The sequence below is a fragment of the Chironomus tepperi genome, unplaced genomic scaffold (assembly GCF_022539635.2).
Source record: "Chironomus tepperi strain 1889 unplaced genomic scaffold, CSIRO-AGI_Ctep_v1 contig_85, whole genome shotgun sequence".
NCBI classification, from domain to species: Eukaryota; Metazoa; Arthropoda; class Insecta; order Diptera; family Chironomidae; genus Chironomus; species Chironomus tepperi.
In genome coordinates this window covers 1,405,076-1,424,311 of record NW_027226207.1, presented here as the reverse complement: position 1 = coordinate 1,424,311, position 19,236 = coordinate 1,405,076, and the positions used below count along the sequence as shown (strand labels likewise).

At 32.5% G+C, this 19,236-nt stretch overlaps 1 protein-coding gene across 2 annotated transcripts in view; it reads right to left on the bottom strand.

Moving 5' to 3' along the window:
• Positions 1 to 1,997: 1,997 nt before the first annotated feature.
• Positions 1,998 to 19,236, bottom strand: part of LOC139086495 (GATA zinc finger domain-containing protein 7) — a 46,360-nt gene continuing 29,121 nt past the window's right edge. Inside the window, exons 3-10 of one of the 2 annotated variants that reach the window (XR_011544024.1) lie at positions 12,373 to 12,481; positions 8,797 to 9,979; positions 6,448 to 6,590; positions 5,075 to 5,282; positions 4,483 to 4,984; positions 3,113 to 4,272; positions 2,508 to 3,040; positions 1,998 to 2,447 (exon numbers count right to left, since the gene is read on the bottom strand). Coding sequence is in view for 1 of the 2 variants with exons in the window: in XM_070634959.1 (XP_070491060.1) it covers positions 2,790 to 3,040; positions 3,113 to 4,272; positions 4,483 to 4,984; positions 5,075 to 5,282; positions 6,448 to 6,590; positions 8,797 to 9,979; positions 12,373 to 12,481 (3,556 nt within the window). In the remaining variant the exon portion in view is untranslated. Of the gene's footprint in view, positions 3,041 to 3,112; positions 4,273 to 4,482; positions 4,985 to 5,074; positions 5,283 to 6,447; positions 6,591 to 8,796; positions 9,980 to 12,372; positions 12,482 to 19,236 lie in introns of both variants that reach the window. The other variant, XM_070634959.1, reaches the window with a different exon arrangement.

Sequence of the window (19,236 nt, the reverse complement as noted above, 5' to 3'; positions counted from 1 at the left end):
GCTTTGCAGGGGTCAATTAAGGAAGGATGGGGTGTTGGAGATCAAACCTCCCTCTTTCAAAGCTTCCATAAAATTTGAGGTTCTTAGTGTCACTATAAGTGTATCGTTTAGACGGTAAAGAAACTTCAGATCCTCTTGCCTATCTCGAATAAATGTTAGTCACACAAAAAAGAAAATTAAAGAGTTTTAAGCACAAGATTTATTGTGACAGGTTGATGCCAAATATATTTTCACAGTATTGGTCTGTTCTGAATTGGATTTTGAACTTCAAATTAGTCTCAACATCATGTAGTAAAAGAAGTATCTTAAAAGAAGCTACCCATGTAAGACAAACATTTCGAAGATTAACAACTTTGCTTAAAATATTTTAATCTACAATATCCAGCATCCAAAAAGTCCATAAGAACTCGAAACTCATTCGTCATCAAACAAAATTATCTATCCCTAAACTAAGATTGAATATCCAACAAATATTCAAAAACTTAACAAAAATCTACCACTAATCGTCTATAAATCACACATAAAAATGATAAGAACGTAACCAATTCTCTATGTTTTGAGGGATATTCTAATAATATTTCTATGACTAGAATTTTGTTACAATTTCCCTAATGGATGGATTTTCTTACGTCTTTTTAGTCCTAAAAAGTTTTCTACAAAAAAAGAACAAAATTTTCTGGAAACTTTTCACTATGTACGTTTCCGAAAAGGATATCCTTATTTTCCCATTTATCAAAAAATTTCTTTTGTTTTTTAACAGCACAAAAAAAGGTCAAAGGAAGATTTATGTCTATGTTCATCTACAAAACTATAACTTCAACTATGGTCAGATCTACGTAAAGTGTAAAAGAAGAGTAGGTTAGTCAAGTAAGTCAATTTGAATGTTCATAGAGAAAGATGAAGCTATTCTATAAAAGTAAAAAGGTTAGTTAAGTTTTTCTTTTGTTTTTAGTTATTTTTCATAGATTTATCATGCATTTACTATATTAAGTAGTCTCATGAAAGGAAAAAAAAGGAATTACAATTGTCAAGGATAAAAATGGCAAAATGTAAATTTTTTATAGGAACTTCTTGTGTGATATTAATTTAATTTTAATTACATCTTTTGAAAATGAGCTTTTAATTTCACAAAAATATCATTTTTTATATAAAGTTCCGAATTTTGGAAATAAAAGTTTCAGAGGGGTTTAAGTTTAGGGGTTCTTTTAATATTTTTGGGGTTCCCTTTTGGAGCAAATTCTAATTTTTTGGAATTTATGTTTTATTTATGGAACAGCACTGTGTGACCACTAGGGCAACAATCCGTCGCCATGTTTACAGTATGACGTTGCATTCAACTAGACATAATATCAAATTGTATACTAAGAAAATAAAAAACTCTAAACAGGATCCGGCAATTAAGCCAGCTTCATAGAACACAATTGATCTTGACTGTTTATTTAAATAGATGTCTTAGCATGTCACTCAGGTTAGCAATTTCCAAATAAATTTTGAATCTACTCCTCCAAAACTCCCCAAAAATAATGTCCATAAGAAGTTTCCTTTCACGATTTGCCATTGAAAATAATTCTATTTTTTTTATGAATCTTCATTTATTGCACATCTTTAACATAATATCATGTGTTTATGGTTATATCCATATTTTTCTTCATAATTTCTATATCACCTTATTCACTATACCTACTTTATCATATTCCCTACCAATAAAGAATCAAGAATAAATGTAAATGAAAGGATTTCCTCATTTTTGTTTAAAATAATTAAATATCACAATTACGTATCTAAACATAATATTGAAATAAAAACGGTGACATGTAACAAATTTGCATTAATTTAATTTAGTTTCTTTTTTTTTCTTAGAACTTAATGTCTATCATCAAAAATTTAACAGAAAACACAAAACGATTCTTTTAATTGGACCAACATTTAAAAGAACATTAAATATCTTAAAAAGTAAAGTTTGGAATCTTTTTTTTTTTTGGATTTGAAATATCTAGAAAATAGAGTAAGAATGTTGGAAGTTACAATATACAATTTTTAGAGCATGTAGTGTACATGCTCTAATAGTTTCAAAATGATATGCTGAAGTAAATCATAACAAGGAACTATAATTAACTTAAATAACGATAATGGCAATAAATATTTATTAAGAAAATGTAAAGTTGTAGCAAAAGAAACACCCGAGATTCACATATGATGCTGTATAGGAGTCATATAAGGTGTATATGGACTAGGGTTCGTCTAGTAGAAAAATGTAATCCTGCTGCTTTGGACGAACTATATAGGTACACCCAAAACTATAGGCCTGCATATTTATATGCAGACCTGTCGTTCCTAGCAGAGCCTTAGTATGAACTCTACTACATTTCTCGGGATATGAATCAAAAGTTAATCATATGCTCAATCATATAGAGATACAGCCAATATCCATGTAGATTCTAGACTTCCTATATATATATTAGACTATTTATCTACAAAGATACTAGATAGTTAGACTATCTACTTACATGGTTACTATGTAACTAGTCTAGAATCAAAACTAGTGAGCTAATTAGTATCTACATAGAAGCTAGACTGCACAGATACTTGTTGATTAGATAGATCCTTTGCAGCTATATCTCTACACCTTAATAAAAATTAGGAAGATTCTAGTAAATTGGATCTGAAATGCTAATAAAACTAATAACATAACCAAAAATATCACTAAAGTTGATACATAAGTAAGAACTTGATTAATATCATTAACTACTTATTTATCCACACGATACAACTTCATATAATGTCTCATTCTATGTGTCTGAATCGTGAAGTTCATTAAGTTCTAAACTTTGATCCTCTAAGCTTCGCTTTATATCCTCAATCGTTTTCATAATTAATTTTCTTTTGATATTCTCGTCAATGACACGCTTTGGTGAGTCATGTGAGACACCAGCATCAGATACTCCGGCATCACTTGATGATTCACGCTCTTTTGATTTTGTTGCTTGTCGCTCCTTCCTTAACATTTGGATTTTTTGTAAAAGTGCTTTCTTTGGAAGCTCTGTGAAGTGAAAAATAAAGGAGAATAAAGGAATTTGAATATCAATAGACATGCTATATATTGCATCCATACCGTCTGAATCAAAGTCTAAAGACCTTTGAATTTTATCAATCGTCGAATTGCATGAATAAATTTTTCTTTTTAAGGGTTCACTTTGTGGAAAGAAGAGATCATCAGACTCAACATTATTGCACACGACCGAACGGAACTGTGCTATTGGTGGATTAATTTTTATTTTTATATCTCTTGTCTTGTTTTCTTTGCCATTCATAGCACGATAATTAGATTTAACATCTGATTCCGAATCAGAATCATCATGTTGCTTTGGTGCTAAAAATCTTCTTGGAGACATAATTGGTGTTGTTTTGGATGCAGAGTCACGCTTCTGTGTTATCACATCCACTTCATTTTGATAGATAAAGTTTGTTACATGAGTCTTTACGGGTGCTACGCGATTCGTCTTTGGACTTGACGGTGCTGACATGGATGTTTCATAACGTAATATTTCAAGTCTTTTATTTATGATTGTTGATGGATGTTGTGCCTGTGCTTGCTGTAACTGATTTGATGTCTTTGCCAGCTCACGTTTTAAATCAACTTCGCAGTTCCTCAACATCTCGACACGTTTATTTGTCGGGACATTTTGACGTCGAGGACTTGCTATCGTTGTTGGTATTGGTAAGTCTTTTTGTGCTCCTGGTGTTGACAAATTTGATTTCATTGATATTAATATTGATTCAGCTTCATGAATCAATTGTCTGTATTTAACATCCGCTTCTAAGTCAGCCTTAATGAGTGCCTTTTCACTCTCCGAGATTGCAAGCATCCTGTTGTGTATCATGTGAATTTCATTGAATGTTAATGAATTTGAACGATTTGATAATGATGTATCTAATTGTCGTCGTTCTGCTGTTCTCTCATTTCGTCTTATTGAAACTGGTGTGCCACCAACTGATCGACATCCACGCGTCACAATGGGTGATTTCATTATACTATTATTACTTTCTGTGTTTTTACTACGTTTACGGACGAACTTCTTTCGCTTTTTTTGTTGTTGTTGACTTTCTGTTACAGTCTTCTTACTTGACATAGATTTCCCTTTAGACTTCTTATCGGCATTCTGCTTGCTTTCCTTTTCACCAAAATCCACATCCAACAAATCATCTGTCGACTCACATTCATCACCTGCTTCCTGACCCAAGTCAGAAACGCAATCTGTACGGTCGGAATCACTGTTGATAGGAAAAATAAATTAATTTTTAGTCATCAATCAAAAAAAGTTTCAGTCATGGATGGAATGTTGAGTTGGCCTAGCATATAGCCAATGGGAATTTAAATGTTTTGTTTTTTGTCACTGACAATGATGAGCTTTTTGGGAGACTGATAAAAAGGCTGAATTCTATAGATCCATTAATGATCCTGTGACCAGTACATACTCTTACCTTACAATGTCATTCTCCTTCTCATAAACATAGCTTTCATCAAATTTTCCAATTTCATTTAATGTTGCATCATCATCACTTCCATCTTGTTGTGTTGTCGAGATTGAAATTGGTAGTTCCTTTTTACTAGTGTTATTACTATTGTTATTGCCATATTTCTTACGAAAATCAGCAAGTGAAGCGATAGTCTTGCTCGGCTTTTCTGTCGAGCTACTCGAGTCAGAATCTGTTAAATGACCATTTACTGTCTTCTTGTTATTCTTTTGTTCTTGTTCATTCGACTCATCACTATTCGATTTAATTCCAGATGATGATGTTGTTGAGCCAGTACTATCTCTGTCTCGTTTCTGCTTAGAACTGACATTACCATTTAGATTGTTATTAATTTTACTGTTATTATTATTATTTCCTAGTTTTGAGTCGTTCGGTATGCTTAGTTCTGGATCGATATTTGAAAACCATGGATTTGTTCTGATCCGACAACGTTGCCTGGGTGATGGAGCTGTAAATAAATTAGACATGAAAGGATAATAAAATTAATTTGATGGTTAAATCATTTGTGAGCAAATTGACAATGAAAAATTACACTCACTACGGAATTGTGTGGCCATGATGACATTTTTCCTCAGTACGGGACTCATTCCAGGACTGACACATGGCGGCATTATATTATTGCCACTTTTAATGCTTGTTGATGACGATGAGCATTGATAATGTTGACTCAGGGGAATCGCATTTGCAGCTGTTTTGCTACAATCGAATGATTCCGTACGTTTATGTGTATGGTGGCAGAATTGTGTCTGAAATTATGTTTTTGTATAGGAAGATGTGAGAGGAAATAAATATTTCGATTTCATATGAGATGTGGATGTGATGCAGACCGAGTGGCACATGAATTGTCAGGGGTTAGAGGTTCCTTATGGATATTCTTAGAATTTGAGTAGGCTTAAGTTTGTCGTGCTGGACATTATAAAGCACCAAATTATAGGCAACCTCAAAATAGATTCCATAAAGTCATGCACCACTCGGGCTAAGGGTTAAAAATAGAATTATATCTTTATATCACAACATTTCACTGCTTTATACTATAAATCCATGTTCAACAAAATGTAGGTAAAAAATTGATACGAACGACAGAATGTATAGCTCAATAAAGCTTGATTTTCCTCAGTAAACATACGGTTCTTTATGTCACACGTATAGTTCAATACATTTACATTTGAAAAAAGATTTTTGGATCTTAAAAGTGCTTCTCAGATCAAGACATTTTTATGAAAGCATACAACAAACACTTTCATGTAAGATCCCAATTTTTTCCATAGCAGCTCCGCTAATACAATCTATAAAATTTTATCTCAAAAATCCTTTAGCAATTTTTCCATCATTTCAATTTCCCATAAGAGATTTTCAAAAATGTTTATAGAAAATATAGATATGATGTTATACAATTTGATGCTTGCTGCTTCTGTTTTCGCATAAAAAGGGGTTAAATTGAGGTCTGGTCTACAAAATTCCCATAAGATAATGAAAGTTTTTTTACGTATTTTTTTTTCTATTATGAGTTCCAAATGTGTGAAATGACGATATAAAAATAATTTGAAGTTTAAAAAGTTTAAGTAGATGTATACCAGGGGTGCTCAAACTGTGTGCTGCGGTTCTTCTTGTGTCTTGTCATTTTGCTGAGTATTTTAATAAGCAATTGTAATAGTTCAATGAGACATAAAAGAAATAAATGCTCATGAAATAACTAAAGATAATTATCTACAAAATAACGGTCAAAATTTAAATGTTTGATGTAAATTTGAAAAAATTTCAAGCCGAATTTTAAGCACAACTGGACACGAAATATCTTTTCTATCTAAGATATTTAGAAACATTAAGACAAAGTCAAATCTTCAATAAAATTGAGCGTCCCGTGGACTAAACATTCAGCACCCCTGGATATAGAACAAAAAATATATTTACCTCATCGTTCTTCTCTTCTATGCGGTTGAGGTCCGATTTAAAGCGATTGTTTCCATAATCCAATGTAGAATTTCCCTTAGGGAAATAATGAATTCCTGTACGTATGTTGATGTAATAGGAATCTGGTGAGTACGAGCATCCACCTGTAAAATGAAAATAAAACAATAAAAAATTTCTTATTTCTTTTTGTGGCACAAAACAGGAGGGTTGCTGGTGTTTTTTTCTTTTAACTAAATATGTATAGATGGAGAAGTTATGCCTACCACTATGCGTACTATGTGTACAAGAAATCGTTATGTTCACGAAATAAGGCGTGAGATAAGAAAAAGGCATGTACATACATATTCAATTATGGAATAAAATAAATAAATTTCAATGAGTTTTTCAATAAATGTTGTAATGTTCTTTGCATCTGCACGTTACTGTGCCTGTTCTGTACAAACATTGCCGCACTCAAGTGGGAATTGGTGATGGAAAAACAAAGTTTTTTTTTTATTCGAGTTTGCGATTATTTTGAAGTTTTTTTTAAGGATGGATTTTAAGGGTTACATGCTGTTTTTAGGGATTGATTGAAACAAATTGCTTAAAGGATTACAACATTTGTTCCTTAAAAGAACATCTAAAGATTGTCAAAAGTGTCGGATATTAGTGACTAAGCCTTAAAACTTTTCATGCTCACAATTACATTGATTTTCAGGAAATGTTACATTTACGTGGAGTGGGAGGAAGCGGTTTTCCCGATAATGTCGATGCAATGTTTCTGATTTGATAAAGGCAAAGTGTAGACTTCCAGATTTCATTCGTAGTTAAAGTTTTGAAGGTTTTGTTAACTTGTGAAACTGAAACTTCAACAAAAACTTAAAGTAGACAAGCATGAAAAGTTTTATTTGAGCATGAATTGCAGATTTTATGTGCTGTGTCGTTAGTTTCTTTATAATTTAGGATGTCTAGTCAGGTTTGTGACTATGTGATTAGATGAAGTTTTGGGAGATTTATTTATACTCATATTTAAATCCTTTTTTGGTGATTTTAGGTATGAGAAGTTTTTGTGAAGTTAGACTTAGATAATTTGATCGCCTTGCAGGCAAAAAGCATGTTACAAACACATTACTACCACTACAGTCCCTAAAAGCGTCTCTTTGGCAGTTAGTAGATTTAATACTGAGCTTTGCATCCCTAGAATTGCTAAACTTAAATATTGGAGCCAATGGTCGTGTCGTCACCATGCCGACGAGGCAGTTAAATACATTAAGTACGGAAATCGATTAACCGAACTGTGAATCCAATTGCCTGTCGCCTCGTTGCCGTGCAACATATGAATATGTGCCGATGGAGGAAGCAACTAATCTCACAACAAGCGTCGTAAATTACCCAAAAAGTTTCCATATTTCAAGTGATTTTCGCATGTCTTATAGTTATGTAATTTTACATAAAATGTTTGATTGAATATCTCTTCAAGCATCAGCAGCCACAAACATTTCCTATTCACGTTTTTGATAGAAAATTTATTCTCAAAAAAATCCCCAAAAAAACATGCTCAATTTTTTATCTAGCATATCATCAAATATCAAAAAAGGAGGGATAGAAAAAAGAATGTTACGTCATCGTTCTTTCTCGCTTCAGTGCTGCCGTCTTATTAATTTTCCAGATGCTTTTTTTCCCAATTTGCCAATCATCATTATTGTTCGCACTTTGATAAGCATCACATCAATTTTTACTTCCAATCTCATTTGTTATCAAAGAATAAAGAAGCAAATATATCGACATTCAGCAACATCATCCTTTTTCTGACTTATGAAACATTTATCTATTTACTCATACTTAGAGTTGTTGTAGCAACAAAGTACTTTATAACAAAGTTGAACAGCAAAACGAGTTAAGCATCAAAGGAAGAAAAATCACATAATAACAAGAAACTTCAAGAGGATGAAAAATTTTCCTTCCCAATACGTGACTAAATTTTTTTTGGATGTCTCGTGTACCTTTTTTTCTCATTTACCCTTCCACCTTTCACTTTCAGATCAGGAAGACAGAGAATGGCATTTATGTAACGGTGACTATGATTTTTTTTGTGTGTGCATTTATCTCCCAGAACATTGCTGTTATGTCTATTACATGGATATTTATATCTGTCTGCCTTACAATCAACTGAAGTATATCCAGAATGAATTCAATTTATCAAATGACAATAGAGCACATAAAGGACATAGAATGCGCTTTAAAGTCACACAATTCCCACATTTTATGCTAATTTCAATTCCCCATCTATCCTCTTTAATGGAATCATTCATATTCGAGGAACAAAAAAAAAGTGGGATCATAAATATAAAGTCAAACGTGTTTTCCTACCTGGCGAATTTCCATCTGTCGAATAGCCAGTTGAGTATGCACTTTCGGGTGACGAGACATGATTTATGACGTGATAGCCGAGCTTATTTTGTTGTTGTTGCTGCTGTTGATGATGATGCACTTGTGTTGTGGACGATGACTGTATATTTGGTGTGAGATGCTGCTGCTGTTGTTGCTGATATTGATGATGAGGTGAGGAATGTAATTGTCTACCGCCGCCATACATCAATCCACTGTTGTTACTGCTATTTCCATTTCTATAGACTTTAACATTTGTAAGAGAATTATTGGATTGCGTTTTTAAATTCTGTAAATTTCCACTTCCAGTCCGGCTTCTCTCATTGATTTCATTATTATTTATAATTGAATTACAAGCCGGTCCATTTGACAGCATTTCGCTATCACAATTGTTAATTTTTCTACTATAAAATCGTGCATCTTGCAATGTTGCTGATGTTGTATTGGCACCAAAGTTATCACTAGTATTGCCATTGTATCGATCAATTGTTGATGTCGACGTAGCATTTGATGATGTATTTTTGCTCGAGAAGAATCGATATTTGTTCATGTATTTGTTAATCGGTTGAATCTTGCCATATTTGTTCTCCGAGTTTCCATTTTGCTTTCCACATCCAACATAGACATTATTATTGTTCGATTCATTTTGATTTTTAATGATTGTTGTGGAATTAACTGACGATGATGACGAACTAATTAAATATTTTGTCTTTGGATTGTTATCATCAAGTAGAAGTAGCTCATTAGATGAGCTTGTTGAATAATATAATGGCGGTGGATGAAGTAATGTTGTTGTATTGTTGTTATAATGAATTGAGTTATTGTTACTATTACTACTATTAATACTTGTTGTCGATTTACTGCTAGTTACAATGACTTGAGGATTATTTGATTGCATCATACTTTGATCGATTTCTTTCATTTGATAGAATGTTGTAGGTGCTGTAGTTAGATAATTTGTGGTTGTTACGGAATGAGTTGTTCTATTGCTATTGTTATTATTGTATTGATTTGTTTGTGTTACTGTTTTATTGGCACTATGTAATGATGAACCAGTTTTTGTTGTTGCCGTATTTGATGTTGATTTGATTACGGGTGGTGGGCAATCTAATTTCGATGTACTTGGTAATTCTTGATTAGGTGATTGCCATCCTTGCCGTCCATTCTATACGCAAACACATATGTAGTAAGGATTATAAATGAGAAAATAATTGAATAATTAATTTATTTATTTTTTGTCTTTAATTAAGGTAATTAATTAAATATTAATGTGCTACGTCTGCCATTAAGAAATTTATACGATGTCTTGCCTTGACAGCATAAAAAATAATCATCATTAAAGCTTGTTATAAGCTGGTAATTTAACACATTAAACAGATTTTCCGTACCAAATGGTTGCTAATTGAAAGGATGTGTAAATGCTTATGGATCGATAATTTTCTGAATCTGGACAGTCCATTAATAAGTCAAAAAGCTTGAAAGCTTAATGATTAACATTTCTGAGTGGCAGATTGCTGCAAATTTGTTTGTCTTCATCCATTAGCAACCATTAAAGCTGCTAAAGAGTTGATATGACTTTAGGTTGTGTTCTGTATGTTTGGTCAATAAACTGCTCATCCAGCTTGTGCTTTGAAGCAATGAAACATTCAAAAAAACCACAATTTTGAGTTTCAAAATTTAAATTTGTCAATATTGTCAAAGTTGTCGATATTTTTCATGGCATACTAAGTTGAGTAATCAGCCAAGCTGATTCAGCAGACTTAAAAACCAATTTAAAATAAAGGAACTCTTCAAATCACTCAAATTAGAGAAAAATTTTAATCCATAATCAATCAAGTAATGAGATGTCTATAGATTTTGAGGCAGATGTAAGCTTCAGCATAGATTTTCTTAAGATAAAATCCAATTGAATTAAGTACGAACGAGAATATTTCAATATGAATCTGGTAGAAAGGGAGAAATGGAAATTTTTATTGAGTAAATTGAAGCTTTTCATTTGAATGTTCTGCAGATTTATTTCTATAAAGCTCACGTCTTTGGACCATGACTGAATGTTTTCATGACTAATTTAAACTTGAAGCTTTGAAGTAACTTTTTCTACAATTTTTAATCAATTACTTTCAATATTAAATCAATTACTATGGAAAAAATCCAATAAAGTCACAGTAACAACTAACTTTATTTATTTACTGTTTTTTTCCTGATAGTCGACAAAGTTTTGCGAGCGTCTGCTTCCATTCAATATGCATTTAAACATATTATCAATATACTGATGAAAAGGAATGCTTTCACATAGTATCCATACATACAGTACACAGTACATAAATATAAAGCACTGTTTGTACGTACATTTCACTCCGTAATATTCATGAGTCGTTTGAGAGCAATTCACAAATAACGTTGTCATAAAAATAAAGGCAGAGGAATGCAAAAGAAGGAAAAATAAAAATGAAAGCACTCAATGAACCTTAATGTGATTATGGCTCTCTTTCTTCTTTCTTTTTTGAATGCCCGATTACAATTTTCCCTCACTTTTCTTTTATTTTCCTGTACTAGTGCACTTGCTCGTTGTGGATGGATGTGAATGAAAGCTTTTTAAATGTTGGAATCTAAACGGAAGCACTCGAAGTGGTTAAGATGTATTCTTATTTATTTATAGTGTGAATCCTTAGAATCCTTCTGCATTAAGCTTTGTTTGTTGCGATTCTAGGACAAATTTCTGATTATTCAGGTCATGTCATGTTATTTATAGACTAGTAGGTCACGATTTATCAGGGATAATTTTATAAAAATCATCTAACTATTTGTCACTCTCGTCTTAAATGCTGTTGTTTGCCTTCGAAATTTTTAGAAATTGCCATGAATCGTATAACTTAAAAGGTTTCGGTCGAGGAGTACCGTCAAGGTTTCATGGTGCGGTTTGGACAACACTGTAACAAGTGAAGTAAGAAACGCGGGTTGAGGCTTCATATAACTAGCTGGTGACATAGATAGCCCTTAAAGCACAACTAAGTCACCAATATTAGCGGTAAAATAGAAGCGTACACTTTTAATCCAATTAACCACTGAATAAATGATGCTTAATACGCTGCACTGTATATCACTCAGAAAATTGTCATAGATTTTAGATTCTTATACTCTTACTGTATTACAGAAATCACAATTTATTCCTTGAATTCACATAATATTCACCAAAAATCATAAACACACAACCAAGAAGAATTATAGTCACAACTTCCCTTTCATCTACTAATAGAAAATAATCGAATGATTTGATGGAAGGATGAAAAACGATAAAAAGAAATTATGTAGTGAAACAGAACAATAAATCAGTAAATGATAATGATCAGGTCATTGTTGAAAATGAAATGAGTAAGGATTATTCACATTCTTATGTCGAGTGACTATAGCAAGACATATCACATGTAGAAAAGACATTTGGCCTTTGAATCGTTCATTTATTTTGATTACTTGGTCACCACTATACTATTACTTCCGTTTTATCACTTTGCACATAAAGATAAAAATATTTTATGCTCCACAATTTTCCATACTTACGTGATATTGAATAGGTGAAACTTCACTTCGCCTTGCTGGACTTGAAATGTTGTTTCCTTCATTCTGATATACGGCACCTTTATAATCATTTGATGAATGCTGCGATGAACTGCAAGTATCGTAATTTTCCGACAATGTCAGCGTTATTTTTGGTTCGTTATTTTATTTTCAGCGAATTTGATGAAATGCGTGTGCACATGCGAGATGTTTCCAGTCGAATGAAACGAGAGCAGAGAGGAAGGAAAGAAAAAAAAAATCAGAAACATAAGAAAATTTTATTTTATTTTCTTTTAGAACAACAAGCACAGAAAAAAAAAGTTTTGGAAGTGAAAAGAATAAAAAACGAATATAATTTACTCGATTTGCTGCCAGTGGCACTGGAAGCACTAAAGTGAAAAATTAAAAATTTATATAGGTCGCTCCTTTTATTGTTATAGTGTGTAAATCAACACGTTAATTTAATTTTCTAAAATAAATTCTAATTTCAATATTTTCAGCCTCCCCCACCTCCCCCATACCCCCTCAAAAATAATAATAATATTTTATATCCCGTCTTTATTATTTTTCCTTATTTTTCATTATCATCACAGTCGATATTTCGTAAATTGTAAAGCACAAAAAACTTTTTCATTTCTGTTTAATTCACAACTTCATTTTTCTCAAACCGTCGCCACTGGCAATGCGATAGATCTGAGAGATGAAAAATATTCTTTTTATTCTCATTTTTCTACTCCCGGAGAATCTCCCCCTTTTTTTCTCAGAATAGTATAAACACAATAAGTTAAATGGATACAAATGGAATTCTGTGTGGTTATGTTGCGCATTTTGTGTAGAGGAGTTTATGGTTATTAATAGAAAGGCTTGTGAGTCAAACAGCGGGATGTTGAATATATGGTAGCATTTTATCATTTTTTAATTGACAATCTCGAGTAGATCATTGCGGTAGAAATCTAAAATTTTCCTTTGGTCAGCTGTCAATTCTGATCCCTAGCAGATGGATATTATTGCCAGAGTTTCTCTAAACAAAACTATCGGCTAAGTGCCGCAGACTGGTATTTCCTACATTTAAGATGCGAAGTCCTGGAGTTTTAGGTATTTACACAATTTAATAGTCCGTCCATGCATGCAGGCCTACATTTTAGGACGAGACCTACTAGATTCGAGTTTATTCTACTATACTGAGTCTGAGAGAAGTTCAGCATAGGATGGTTTGAGTATAATAACTTTAAAAATGATACTCTTTGTATGTTAAGAGTTTGTGTCTACCTGAAGTAACCTGCAGGGAGATCAGCTTAAATTTGATATAATTTGGTCAAATGTCGTTGGTGGTGCGGACCTTAGGGTTCCCAAATTGGTTCTTTTACAGAATCTTAGAAACATCAACTCCTAAATTTATGACATTACAACCAAAACGCAACTCTGGGAAACGTTTGTCTCCTGGATGCTATCTCCTAGCAACCACATCATACAGTTCAGAAATATTCTCATATGCATGTCCGAACAATTGTACATAAATTTATCCAAATACCCCCCAATTCTATAAAAATTACGACATGTAATATACAATAAATTGGACATCTCATTAAAAAACTTTTCCCTTAATGTGTAACAAGTACTTAAAGTGCAATCAAACTCTTCCTATCTCTCTACATTTTTTTTTTGGACAGGATCCAAAATCATTATTAAACCTTACCCTCAATTTTACTTATTTTTTAAAATAATTTCCATCTATAAAGTTGTTCTTCATAATGTCGAGCATATTTTTATCAACTCAAGTGTCCAATAAATTTCAATTCCCATTTCTGTGTGGATATTGGACAAATTGCAAATTCTTTCTAGCCAGTAACAGAAAAAAATATAAAGCAAAACTTCATAATCTCCTAAAATAAAATCTGCTTTGAGCACAATACATTAGATATCTGGAAAAAAAGAAATAATTTCAGGCAGCAGTAACAGCAGTAAGAAACAAAAGGATAAATAGCTTGAATGAATGAATGGAGGCACATAATATTTTATTTATTCAATGAAGTATCCAATGTGTATGTGTTGAAGACTTTCTCTTTTTTGAGAATGAATGAGGATGCTGCTGATGTTTTCCTTTTTAGGTTTGATTATTGTTATTACTGTTGTTATTTTTATGAGGTGCTTCTCATATACACAGATGAAGTAATAGACTTGCTTAAGCTTATTTTTTTTCTCAAGAAATAAGCAATCTTCTTCTTCCTGCTTCTTTCTGTTTAACCAAGACAAAGTAAAACTGCTGTTATTGTTGTCATAGTCATCCTTATTGTTCTTGCAAGAATTCTTTCTGTTATTTTTATTATTGTCATTCAAGATGAGAATACGACGTCTATTGTTATACATTTTTTATTTAGCTGTATGCAGGAATGAAAACGGACTATCATCAAAAATATACCCCTAATCTCAAATTTCATTTTTCCGAAAGACAGCAAGAATGAAATGCGCATAATATGCCTTCATGAAAATTAAATATTTTTCACCGGGGACTCATATCTTGAAGTAACTGTACCATTGTTTTTCCCATAGCTATCATCGTTGTGTATATAACTATAAGAAAATTGATAAGTAAAAGTTTTGTGAAGAAAGGAAGATGATGATGATGAGAATGAGATGTGAACTTTCGAGGTTTGGTTGAAATCAAGGTTTATTTGATGTGGATTGTACGGATGTTACGGAATGACAAGTTTGACAGCAATTGATCGATTTGTTCATTTTCAGGAAGTTGGGGGTGGTTCAGGTGGATTAAAAGCTATATTATCAACTCGATCGAACCAAACTTTTCATGGTAGCTTAAAATCTTAATGACGGACACATGGCATCCTAATGGAGGACACATGGCAGACTCATGTCATCAAGATGATAATTTTAATGGCAGTTAACATGAAAATTGCTACTTACACGCCATACGGCAGCTATTGCCTGCCGTGGACAATTTCTTCCAATATGGTAAGTAACATAATAAGTGAATAATCCCCAAAGGTCAGTTGAGATTAACAGATTGGAATCCTTAAATAGTCAGTTGACCTCGAAACTCTTTTTCTATCCGCCTTCGTATGTTCGGCTAAATTTGTAAAGATTATCTAATCTCATGATTAAAATCAAAGATTCCAAAAAGGTTCAAAAGTTCACCCCGGAAGCTTTAAAGAGGAGAATAAACTTCAAAGCATCTAAAAATATCCAGCAGTAACTAACATTTCGTTATTTATCTACAACCACTCAAAAAGCACTTGATGCAATGCGGGACACACACAATCATCATTGTCACGCGAAGGCCATTTTTTATCCCGTACATGTATATTGTGCAATATTGTCGAGAGATATAGAAAAGCATCATCTTAATTAAAGATGACAATGAGAAAAGGGTCCAAGAAGATAATAAGAAGTAAAAGACGAAATGATAGAGCATAAAACAGCAAATTAGATAATTTTCTCTCTTTTTTTTCGGATACTTCTCACATACACACTTTTATCTTTATTTGAAAAGGATAGTCTTACTTGATACACATCTCAACCAAAAGGAGGAAAAATCATGAATGTCATTATCATCATCTTACGATAAATTAGTGAACTGGATTACATTTTTAATTAAAAAAGTACGAAACAACCGTTCAGGCAAGTTGGGATGAAGTTTTTTTTTTTCAGGACAGCATCACTTCCCATCCTATTTGATGCTCTTTGGTGCCCTCAAGAAACATTAAAAGGATTTCACAACGTGATGTGATGATGGAAACTTTTCATTATTCTTCCTTTTTTTCCCTTCAACTTTAAAAGTAAGAAGAAGTTTAGAGGAAAATAGGAAGTGAAATGGAAAAGTTTCATCCATTGTGTTCGCATAATTTTGCATTTTTATGGAAACTTTTTTTCTATTTTTATGGAAAATTTCATCACATCATCTTAGAAAAAAAAAATCATTTTGTTGAGTTAAATTCTATTAAAATGTGATTTAAATAGTATCAAGCAAGTTCATGTTAACATGTAAGATGAAACTTGTATTTAAATTAATCCTTATGTTAGAATGAATGAGTATCAAGAAGTAATGTTGTAAGTATGTGATTTATGGGGGATTATTGTTGAAGCGCATTGTGTAAGTTGCTTTTTACTGAGTTTTGCATACTTCTATTAAGAAGGATTTTTAAGATGTAAGTGGAAATGAGCTAAATGAAATATAAGTTATTATCTGGGGTAGATCCAGAGATCAGTTTTTTATTGCAAAACACCTTAATCGACTATACTCACTACATTCTAAGTCAATATTGCCATTAACCTGAGTAATGCCATATCGACAGTACTCTATGTAATGATTGAAGATTCGGTTCTGGTAGTAATCGAACTGACAGATTTCTGGTATGTTGTCTAAATAACCTTCAACAGATGCCTTATTCTCACTCTTTGCCTCATATGATATTCCCTAGCTAGCACCCCCACCAAGCCACTCAACACCACAGCAAGTACAACACAGCAACAATCATCCCGAGAATGCTCACAGCAAATAAAAGAGTAAAACTTAAAAAGGAAGGATAAGAAGAAGAAGAAGGTAAGGCGTGAAATATCTCATGAATAAATTTTCATATTAACAGACGTATTTCATTCTTTCCAAACTTCTTACTTTCCTAAATCCGTTTATTTAGAAATTTTCTCAGATTATATCATTCCCTTAGTGCTGTAGGAAATTAAAGCTAGAATGAGGAGAATGATTTAAATGATATAATGAGATTTATTTGAAACTTGATGCCATTTGTTGAATTATCGAAATGAAGTAAAATCGATAAGAACATTTTTGCTCAATTTATCTATTAGAGTGAAATATTTAGCAGATCTTAGGTCTGTTTCTCGTTTACGGAGGGTTACAGTTTACATAAAATTACTTTGAAGTATTCAGTTCCTTAAATCGATATGTTAGAGAATTCCTATCACATTCCTATAAATGTGAGCATCCATTCGTACGAGACACAATATTCTAGTCGCATACCCTATTATACCGTATCTAGATCATTAAAGAAAAATACCAACTTTTGTAATATTGTAGTCTTCCTTTCTGATAAAATTAAATCCTTCTTCTTGATACCTATCCTACCCTCCCTGTGTGTCGTTTGTCTTCGTGCAATTAAATTAAAATTCAAAAAATATTCTGTTTCCAATAAAAAAGGAAAAACACATTTCGGAAAGGTGTTGATGAGATGTGGGATGACTTCTTTTTCTCCAGGAAGAACTAGATACAATGATAATTCCTTTTTGTTTTTCATAGCAATTTATTGATCAATTCATGGACAATTTTTATCAATGCTTTTAAGTTTTGAGCCCTTTTTATTGAATTTTACTCGACCTTTTTTTCTCTGCTGTACATCGCACTGTGGTATTCAATGTGGACATTTGTATGCCATCAGTTTCTTTTTTTTTCATATAAAAACCCACAAATTTTCCACTTAAATTGCTTTGCAAGGAAAATTGAGAACGAAAAGAATTTTCCACTTTTCAAAAAAGTTTTTCACTGCTATTAAGGAACACATTTTTCTCTTCAGTTTTTCTTTTAGTGGATGTCTCTAAAGGGAAGTGTGCTATTGACCATAAAATGTTTAATCTTTGTACAAATAGAAGTCTTTATTATTTCGTCTGTCTGACCAAATGCTGTTAAATATTTGATTGGTTTGGTTGCCGAGCGACGCAAATGAAGCTAATGGAAGCCACCTCTATGTAGATCTAAGTGTAATACATTCTCGATTGGCAGCTTTCCTCCATGAGTTCGTTGGACGCCCATGTGACCTTTTTTCATTCACAAAGTCAGACTTTAAGACCTTACTCAAAGGAGCTTCTATCATTTTAATATGTTTTACTATGACAGCCTCCTTATAGGGCTGATGTACTTCCAACTTGGCTCCTGCACTTAAATAAGTCTCCTTATTTCTAAGAAAAGCTCGAAGTTGACTCAGATTTTGTATGAAAAAGTCGACTTGAGTCAACTCGACTTCATATGAAATTCGAGTCGACTTCGAGCTATCCTTCTTAAAAGCATAATATGATTGCGCGAATCTTCCACTGGAAAACGTCAATAGCATGCCCATATGCATGCAGGGTCATGATCCATGACTCCACAAATGCACAGTCATTTTCCATGACCCGCAGCTTTCATTTGTGTCTAAGTTAAGCAAGAGATGCACAACATCTTAATCCCTATAGATATCAAAACCAATATTTACTACCAATATCCGCTACCTTATTACTACCAACAGAACCACTGAAGACAGTCGCTCCTCCATTTTTAATCCCATTAAACCCTTTTAACTTTAAATATTGATTTTCCAAAGCACTGAAGTGAATACCATCCAGTTAAATTTACGTCAGGCACCTCTTATGAAATCAAAAGCAACAATTTCCAAGAAGTAAGCATTTCAAAAATTCCACCTTAGAAGAAGTATTCACAGGAAGGAAAAGAAAATGCGCCAAAAATCACCCTCTTCATATTATCTTGTAAAGCTTCAATTCCTTCATCTTTTTTTGCTATGCTGACAAAAATGTGAAAATATTTTTTTGAAACATAAAAGTATGAATAAATTGAGAAAAGTCTCTGTTAAGTCTCTAAATAAAAGAAAAAAGTATAGCATAAGATGGAATAAGATAAAGCGTCAGAGAATTTCTATAGCGATACATTTCATTCATAAATAGACAAGACGACAAATTTTTAGCAGATTCTTGTTAATTTAGTTACTTTACCACCATTGGACTTGGAAGCAAGTGCTCATAATTTTCTTATTTTTATTTCCTCCTTAATATCATTTTTTGGTGGGATTAGATGGAAAATATTTTTCACAATCTCGAGGAAAACATCTTAAGCTCTTGAGTATCCTT